This window comes from Echinops telfairi, unplaced genomic scaffold (assembly GCF_000313985.2).
Source record: "Echinops telfairi isolate 266 unplaced genomic scaffold, ASM31398v2 ScPeMD7_1;HRSCAF=3_0, whole genome shotgun sequence".
In the NCBI taxonomy this organism is placed as follows: domain Eukaryota; kingdom Metazoa; phylum Chordata; class Mammalia; order Afrosoricida; family Tenrecidae; genus Echinops; species Echinops telfairi.
Window position 1 is genome coordinate 79,472,738 of NW_022103896.1, and position 10,170 is coordinate 79,482,907.

General features: G+C 40.3%; 1 protein-coding gene across 1 annotated transcript in view; it reads right to left on the reverse strand.

Annotated features, from left to right (window-relative positions):
- PRKDC (protein kinase, DNA-activated, catalytic subunit) overlaps positions 1 to 10,170 on the reverse strand; it is a 217,273-nt gene that overhangs the window by 49,660 nt on the left and 157,443 nt on the right. The window contains exons 64-65 of the mRNA XM_045291676.1: positions 8,617 to 8,725; positions 7,362 to 7,473 (exon numbers count right to left, since the gene is read on the reverse strand). Coding sequence (XP_045147611.1) covers positions 7,362 to 7,473; positions 8,617 to 8,725 — 221 coding nt within the window. The remainder of the gene's footprint in view (positions 1 to 7,361; positions 7,474 to 8,616; positions 8,726 to 10,170) is intronic.

The following is a 10,170-nucleotide window of genomic DNA, read 5'->3' on the forward strand; positions in this document are numbered from 1 at the left end:
CAGAAATCCTAGAGCTATCGTTCTTGTTCACATACAGCCTGCTTCAACAAAATTCCTACAAAAATTCCATGATTTTTTCATTTCGTTTTTCCATGAATTTTTTTTAAGCCCCCTCACTAAAAGTTTTATACAATAAGGCTGGGTTGCTTTATAGTGTATTTTTGTAATATATATATATACATATTTCTGTTACAATAACTTCATTTTCACTAATAACAACAGTGACAAGGACAAAGAACCTTAACATAAGAGATTCACTCCTTAACAGAAAATATTCAAAGAGTCTGTTCACAAAGGACTAGTTTCTCATTTTCCTGAAAATTCTGTGCCTTGATAAACCCTTCTACTTCATATTTTTTCCTTAAAGCGTTCAGAAGGTAAAAATGTCACTTGGTTCACTAACCATGAAATTCCACTGCCCCAAACCATGAAATTATTTTCAATTGCCTCATATGCATGCAAAGCTGAACAATGAAACAGAAATTTGAAGAATAAGAATGGTGATATACAAGAAGAGTGTGGCATACACTGAACTGTCAGGAGGACAAATGCGTTTTGCAGGAAGAACTGTCAGAATGGCCCTGAGAAGTGACTCGCTCACTCGGGACCCGTCCTCAAAGGACATAATGCTTAGGAGACGAGCGGGTCCAGATGCAATTAGACACTTTGTCGTAACATCTCCCTTTTTGGCCCATTTTAAATGTGCCGTTTTTAACTATTTTCTGCTTTCTTTCCAGTTGAGGGTTTTTTCTCTGTTTTACTTTGATACTGTCTTGGGGCTCAGGGGGTATATATTTCTCCATCTATGACGCCCAGGATGGGTTAAGTTAAAGAGACGAGACAGTGATTACTTGGAGGGTTTCTGGAGGGTACGTCAGGGGAGGCTAGGGAAAAATGGGAAGTGGATAGCAATGAGTACAAGAAAGAAGAAATTGTTCTAAGATTGATGGTGGAAACAACTGTACAAATCTTTTAATATGACTGAACTTTTGAATTGCATATGTGAATTATATACCAATAAAACTGCTAAAAATAAAATTTAAAAAGCAAAGATTAAAAAAAAAGTAGAGCGTCATCAGAAACAACAACAATCTGTATGAGAGAGGCTGACACATTACTTGCCACATACCAACAATTACAATGATGGCCCAGGACCAAGTACAGCTTCACTCTGTCATATACAATGTCCCCAGGGAGCCCAGTGGACTCCAGGGAAATTAACTCGTCTTGGTAGGTGGCAATCCTCCCTTCCCTCAATTGCAACCCTAATCCAACCTCAACAGCCTTTTCTTTTGTAGATATTGATGAGCTGACTCCAAAATTGGATACAAATATGAAGGGGCTTCGAAAAAAGTCCTTGGAAAAGTTCCATTGACAGTTAATTTCACATTCCCATAAATATTTTTAAAGCCCCTCTCAAATAATATTATAGTTTTTCATTGAAGTTTTATACATTGAGGAAGTAAATGAATAACATAAAATCAATAAAGTAATTTTCAATAAGAACAAAGTTGAGGCCACCCCCCACCTAATTTCAAGATTTATAAAATGTTTACTATAAACCGACGAGACCTGATGATGCACTGGTTTTGGATTCAGCTAAAGGTCAGTGGCTTGGACCACTAGTAGCTTCATTAGGAGAAGAAAAAAAAAAGATTACAGCAATAGCAAGTAGAAGAAGGGTTTTGGGGAGGGGGTACAGTGGTGGTTGTAGGGTCAAATGGGAACCATGTCAAGGAGTCCATGTAGAAAAAGAAATGTTTGGAAACTGACTGTGGTAGCAATTGTGCAATTCTGCTTGGCATGACTGAACTATGAAATGCTGTACGTATTAAACCCCAATTAATATTATATATATTTTTAATTACAACATTAGAGACCTTAAGAAAATCAACCAGGCAGCATTAGGTTATAAGTGCAGTAACCAGGAATAATAGTATGCTATTGTGAAAACATACACAGAAATCAAGGAAACAGCAGAGGATCCAGATATAAACTGCACATACATGGTAAACTGATTTTCAAGTAAGAAGCCCTGATATCACAATGGTTAAAGTGTTTGCCTGCTAACGTAAAGATCAGCAGTTCAAACCTAGAAGCTACTCTGTGGGAGAAAGCTTTAGTAGCCTGCTTCAGTAAAGACTGAGAGCGGTGGAAACCCTATGGGGCAGTGGCGATGCTAATGGGCCTTCTATGAAGAACAACACTTGCAGAGTGAGTGTGTGGGAGAGCGAAGAGATGCTGTTAGATACTGTGGATCTTCACAGGGCATCTCCACAACCCACAGCCTTCTTCCCAGTAGTGTTAACTCGACGTTTTCACAGTGCAGCAGGTGTGTCATTTTTTGGCTCTTACAGGTACATTATTTGGGGTTTGGGAGGATAAGTGGGGAAGAGGGGGATGGGTTGGATCACTCTTGTTAAAATTTGGGGCCTGACTGTGGAAGCAGTGAAACAATAAAAAGAATAAACAACTACTGATTTTGTTCTGTTAAGAATAAATTACCTTTAAAAGTTAAAAAAAAAAAAAAAGTCACTGGCAACATAAATGAGGGCTAAACCTGTTGACAGCACAGGGACCTAGCAATCAAGGTGCTCCCAGCCTGAGCTTTGTGCCATCCCCTACAGAGGACTTAACTAGCATGTAACCAAATCTGCCATTTAGGAATGGAAGCTAACTGAGGAGGGACTGTATTTATTGGAAAGTTTACACAAGCAGATTTTTCTGCCTTCAAGGTGAAAATTCTTAAAATTGACAAAAAGACCCTTTCCATTCCAATCAGTCATAAATACCAGCTTGTCCAGCCAAGCTTCGGGCTGAGAGCTTCTGGGGAGGTGTAGGAGGTGGCGGTGGAGATGAGAGAATAAGGAAAAAGGGGGCCCATGCGTGCTGTTAGGGTGGAAAACTCACACTGTTTCAGAACTTTGAGTTCCAAAAGCCTTGGTGTCAGAGTTCAATCACTGACAGCACAAATCTCACTGAATCAATTCAAGGGTTGAAAGATCTTGACAGCCTGGGTCTCAGGAGCATACTTTCACCCTGGGGCACAGGTTCATTTTAAGTTTAAAACAAAAAAAAATTTTTTAATCCTAAGAATTAACTGATACCCAAAATTCTTTGTCTCGATGAGATTCCTCGGTTTTTTACATCATCTAAACTGTATCGAGAGCTGCACTGTAAATGTTTTAGGCGTGTGTTAGGTTTCTAAAAAAACTTTGCTTAAATGTAAACTTCATACTACCCTGTTAAGTTTTTGTCTTAATAAACTATATTTTTCTGGGGAAAAAAGGGCTGTACATGTATATGCATCTGTGTGACCTTACATATATTCATATAAATAATAAAACATATAGGGGCATGGTTATGAATACTACTCAAGATGAGATTTCTAGGTTTAAAGGATTAGACCCATTGTCTCGTGGGGCATCTCCGTCAACTGGCATAGTATTTGTATAATTCATCCACTTGTGTCCTGCAGCCTAACCTAGTGAACAACGTGGGGAGTCTGCAAAGCTTGCGAGTGGCCATCTGAAATAATAAAGAATCTGTATTCATCTGGAGCCAAAGAGAAAGAAGGAAACTAAAGGCTCAGGGGAGAAATAGTTTGCGGGACAAGTAGTCTTTTTAAAAAATAGTTTAATAGGCATAGAATTCACACACAATTTCATCATTCAATCATATGAAGAAGATTAATTCAGGCAAGTGGTTTTTATAAACTATATCCTCAACTGTGCTGAAGAACTAGAGGGTGTCTGGCTACCACCATCAACTATTCTGATTAGAGCCACAAGAGATAAACCTTCATGGAGCATGCACTACAGAGGAGCTCTGAAGATACAGACTGGGGAGAGGGGCAGGTGGGCCGAGGCCATACGGGAGCAAACTGAGAGAGAGAGGACAGCATCCTGGCCCACAGTTTCGAGGACATTCCTGCTCAGAGCAGCCAATGCACAAAGGACTGTAGGGTCGGCCTCACCACTAGACACGACATCCCTCACTGACCCACAGTGCTACGAGGCAGCACCTGCGCCCGGAGAGACGGTGCAGGAATTGTGCCCGGTCGGAACCACACACACACCCCCCAGGGCATAACACGAAGGGAGTGCAACAGAGGAGCAAGGGGAGCAAAACAACAAAGTCCCCAAGGAATTCTGAAAATAGATTTGGACTCAGGGGGCAGGGCTTGGCACTGCATCAGACCCAAAAGGAAAACTTTCATAAGGGTCAGCACACAGACCTGGAAGAATTTATAGGCTTTTTGGGTTTTTTTGGTCTTCTTAAGATAGGCAGGATAAACAATCCTGAGGAGAAAACGATGGGAATGATGGCTCTGGGGAAATAGGAAGGGGGAGGAGGGAGAAAGAGAGGGAGCCAACAAACCCAGGGACAAGGGAACAACAAGAGATCTAAAATCCATGGCAAGGAGAGCACAGAATGCCTGGTGGGGTTTGATTAAGTGCAATGTAGCCAAGAGGAAGTACAGAGAGCCAAAGGAAGGTCAAGCATGTAAGTGGGACAGGAGGAAAGTAAAAGGAAATAGAGGAAAGAACTAGGAAGCAAAAGACATCTATAGAGGTATAAACATAGGCATGTACGTATGTAAATACATTAATATATAATGTATTTATAGGTTAAGTATTAAGGTAGCAGATGGACATTTGGCCACTACTCAAGTCCTCCATCAATGCAAGAATACTTTGTTCTAATAACCTGGCATTCCATGAACTCACCTTCCTGACACAATCACTGAAAACAAAATGGGTGCATAAGCAAATGTGGTGAAGAAAGCTGATGGTGGCCGGCAATTAGAAGATACAGCATCTGGGGTGTTAAAGGCTTGAAGTTAAACAAGTGAACATCTAGCATGGAAGCAACAAAGTCCAAATGGAAGAAGCCTGTGTGATCACCAGGTGTAGATGGGATTGTGGAACAGGCATCAGAAGATCCAAAACAAGCAATATATTTCATTGCAAATGAGGGGGATAGGAATGGAGACTCAAATCCCCTCTGTAGACAATTGGACATCCCCTCACAGAAGGGTCACAAGGAAAGGATGAGCCAGCCTGGCTTATACGAAACACACAACACTCCTCTAGTTCTTTAATGCTTCCTCCCACCCCCACCTCCCACTATCATAACCTCAGTTGTAGCTTAAAAATCTGGCTAGACTAGAGCATGTACACTGGTACAATTAAGAGCTCTCGACACACAGAAAATCCAGGACAGATAAACCTCTCAGAACCAATAATGAGAGTAGCGATACCAGGAGGGGAAGGGAAGGTGGAGGGAGAAGGGGGAGAAAGGGGTAAACCGATCACAATGACTGACATACACCTCTACCACCCCAGGGGGATGGACAACAGAAATGTGGGTGAAAGGATACAGGAGACGGTGTAAAATAGTAAAATAAAAATAATTTATAAATTATCAAGGGTTCATGAGGGCAGGAGTGTGGGGGAAGGAGGGGGTTAAAGAGGAGCTGATAGCAAGAGTTCAAGTAGAAAGAAAATGTTTTGTAAATGATGATGGCAACATATGTACAATTGTGCTTGATACAATTGATGTATGGATTGTTGTAAGCACCCCCAATAAAATGATTTATTAAAACAAACAAAAAATGTTTTTCAAGAGGTAAACCTTGATTGAATGAGAGAAAAATGTATAGCAAACCTCAAATTCCTAAGAAGCAAACAAACAAATTCCAGACCTACTGAACTGGATGAAGCTGAATGGCTCTCAAGATTGCTGCTTTGAGATACACTTTAAACTTTGAACCAGAACCTGTCCCTGCAGTCACGTGCTAAATAAATAGCCAACGGGCTCACGAGATAATATCGCCGATGAGTACTGTGCTCCTTTAAAAAAAAAATCGATAGGAGAATACATGGTCAACAATTATTTAACAACAAAGGTGAAAATGTAAGGGGTCAGGGAAACTAGATGAATGGAAAAGGAGTAAGTATAGAAATCATGAGAATGTCCACAGGTTGTGAAGAATGTGCCCTATGTCACAGAGCAGGACGTGTAGAAATTGTTGAAAGGGAGCCTGAACTGCTGTGGAAACCTTCACACACCACACACGAACAGAGCCAATAAGCCAATATCTGGGATGCGGGGAAGAGCGAGCAATTATTCTCAGTTGGATGAGATTAAAAAGACACATCAAGTAAATGAGTATGTGCTCCCGGATTGGATCCTGTCCTGAATGCTGTGAAGGGCATGGTGAAGAAATGGAAAGTAGGGCTAAGGGTTTAAAGGAAAGCACTGTAACATGGTGACAGGGGACAAAAGCCTTAAAAAGTACAGGGGCCTGATGTTCGCAACTGTCCCTCAAATGGTTTCGGAAGTAAACAGTGTATCGAATGTGTGAGGAGAAAGGAACGCAGGTGGGCTGTGGGCCAGGTATCGGGCTGGTAGCCACCAGGTCTGCGGCTCACACACACGATTACTAACACGAGCGAGAGTTGAGGCTGTATGTTCCTGTAGAGCTACAGTTTGGAAACCCTAAAGGAGTTCTGCGCTGTCTCAGAGTCAGTGATGAGTGAACGTGGATCGAGGGCAGTGGCTTTGGCTTCTCTGGGTATGGAGAGAGAACTAAAAAACATGGGGCAAAGTTAAAAATGGATGCACTTTAGTAACAGATCTGTAAGAAAGTTCTACTTTTCTTCCAACTTTTCTATAGGTAAGAAACGGCAAGACTAACAATCTCAAAATAAAAAGTAGGGCAAATACAGCACCAGAGGCAAGGACCGCACACATGGACTCAGAGCGTTTGAGCCCTAGTTACAAACTGTGTGTACTTCATGCAGGCTGATTAATAATCCCTCCGATTCGATCGCCTCGTCTCTCTGATAGATCGTTAATATCTTCCCTATCAATTTTCCAGGGTTATTTCAGGTTAAGGTGAAGATGAAAATAAGTAACATCTCAGATCTGACAAAATTTTACAAAAGTATGTAATGGCGTTGGGATGCAGGAGGCAAGAGTCAAAACGCCAAGTTATAATAGTAGAATGATAAAGATCGCCCCACATGATTGATTGTCTTTGCTGCCATTTCACTATCTAAACTTCAGTCCTAAAAGAGAAGCAGACATGCCGCTGCCTCACTGCTTGCTCAGTTTCTCTTTCGCCCACAAAGAGGGATCCCAGGTGAGAAGCAGGACTCCTGTCCGGGGCTGTCAGGGGTCAGGGGCACACACTGCCACAGTCCTCTTGTCAGGAGAACTTAACCGGAACACTGGCAAGGTGAGAAACTAGAGTACAGTCAAATCCCACATTTTTCTGAAATATACTTTAGGGGGAAAACTTTTCTGGAAATTTCAGAGGAATCCATATTCAAATCAACAGGGTTGCATCTTACCGATTTGTTATAACATCATCCCAGATGCGCATGGGGTCCATTTTAGGATCAGGGTATCTGCTTTTCCAGGTTTTTAGAAGCCTCTTAAGAGGAATTTTAGATGATAAGTTACCTAAAAAAATATTAAAGAATGACTATTCACTGCCCAATGATTAAGACCAAATGGCAAAGTCATTAGTAAATAAAAACTCAAATTTGTCAGACAAAACAAAAACAAAAAACGTTACTTTTTTTTCTACAAAAGGAACATAAAGTTTATAGTACACGATCTAATATACTTTGGCATTAAGCTCAATGGCTAAGGGATGCAAAAGTGGAGAAATAAGCATACGCAATTCATTTACTACATGATGGCGTTTGAGTCAGAAGACCTGGACTCAAAATCTGAATATTCCACTTTAGAATGGCTTAAGCCATTCTTGTAATCTCTCTAAGCCACTATAAAATGGTGATTTAAAAATCTGAGTGATATAGAGAGTACCATAGCTCTTAGAAAATTATTGATACCCAAAAAATCAAAACAAAAACAACAAAAAAAAGAAAATTATTGATACCTCATTAATGAAACATACTTACCAAGTATTTCTACAAGTTACAAAGAGTACAATTATGGAGGTAGAAATGAATGCCAATTTTCTGAAAACTCTTTCATAATAATTATATTTAACTACTTAGGAAAAAATTAAAATTCGGATGTACAACTAAGAAATTTGATTATGCAAAGACTTACTCTTTCCCTTTGAGTCTTAGATAAAATCTAGTTCTCTCAACACAAAGATCTTTGTGGTAGGCGCACTGATACTGGAGCCCCACCACCCTTCAGGTCCAAGGCACTGGCACCAGTTACAGACCCACTGGCACCTCTCGTGGCACTTCGGACAGCACTCTGCAAATCCCACTCCTCAGCACACAACGCAGAACTCTCCCTCCTCCTCCTCGTCCTCCTTCTCCTCGCTGACCTCACGCCAAGTCAGGCTTCCTCCCATGGTCTACCACATGCGCACTCGCCGCTCTCCCGGCAGGAAGCACACTGTGTCAAAACCACTTGCTCGCTTATCTCTTAAGAGTTTTTGCATCCCTAGTGCCTACAATAGTGTTCGGCCATTGTAAACAAGTATTTCTTTCAATGACCTCAAAACTTAAATGTATTGAACTCCAAATGGTTTCTAACCTACCTATTCACTGAGCTGAAAACCAGATGTTAAAACTCTTTCACACTTACAAAAGAAGAAAACAACAGTATGTTAAATTTTACCTGGATTGCTTATAAAGCTGATAAACTCCTGGATTTCCGCTAATACCTGTACAGACTGTAATTTGGTGAGTCTACTTCTGTGTAAGAGAGCATCGACACTAGAATACGTCTAGGGGGAAAAAACATGATTATCTTTCAAGTTACTACTTCAGTTTCTTTAAAACAAAACTGAGGTTAAAATTCACATAAAATTAGCTATTTAAAAGTGAACAATTCAGCAGCTTTTAGTACAGTCCAGGGATAGCGTAACATTTCCAACATTACAAAGTAAAAACTCTTACTTATTAAGCAGTTTCTCCCCATTGCCTGCCTTCTCAGCCCCTGACAACTTCTGATCTTCTTTCTATATCTATGGATTTATCTATTCAGGATAGTTCATATTAACAAACCATATAATAGATGACCCTTTCTGTCTGGCTGTTTTTATGTGACATAATGTCTGCAAAATTCATCGGTGTTCTGCAGCAGAACTTTATTTTTCCTTTTGGAGAAGTGATCTTCCACGGAATGGCTAGAAGACAATCTGCCTATCCATGCATGCACGGTGAACATTAGGCTCTTTCCTCGGGGCTGTTTTAAACAGTGCGGTTCGGAACATGTGTGTAAACATGTACTTTCTTGAGTTCCCATTTTCAGTTCTCTGGGGTAAAAGACCTAAGAGTGGAATGGTGGCACATCCGTTAATTTTAAGTTTAACCGAGTGAAGAACACTCAAATGGTTTTCCATGGCCTCTGCACCATGTGATAGTCCCACCACCAACACACCAGGGTTCCCATGTCTCCACTTCCTCTTGCGGCTGTTGTTCTAGCCAGTCACTTTCCTAATGGCCCGTGCTGTTGAGCACCTTTTTATGGACTTTTCCAATCGTGTTTCTACTGTGTCTGAAAGAATGGATACTCTAGATCTTGGTCCATTTTAAAACTGAGTTGCTGATATTTTTGTCAGTGAGTTCTAAGAGTCTTAATATATTTTGGATGCTAGGTCTTTATCGAAAATGTGATTTGCAAGTATTTTCTGCCTTTCTCTAGGTTGTCTCTTCACTCTTGTGACAATGTACTTTAATTATTAAAAAGTTATTAATAGATTAAGTCCAAGGTATGTTTTGTTGTTGCTGCTCATGATTTTGGTGTCATATCCACGTACCACACTATTTAAACTTAAAAAAAGATAGTTCTCCAAAACATAAAATACATCAGTTACTCTACAAATATACTGATTTAACCAATGTACTTCAAACAATTAATAACTAGGTGATTGATGCAATCAGTAAATAGGTTATTATTGTTTTAAAAGATTTTATTGGGGGCTCTTATAACAATCCATATGCCAATTGTATTAAGCATATTTATACATATGTTGCCATCATTATTTTATAAACATTTACTTTCTATTTGAGCCCTTGGCATCAGCTCCTCTATTTTCCCCCTCTTCCCACCCTCCCACCCTCATGACTCCTTGATAAATTATAAATTATTATTTTCATATCTTATACCAAATGCTGTCTCCCTTCCCCCATGGTTTCTGTTGTTCGTCCCCCTTGGGAGGGGTGAGGT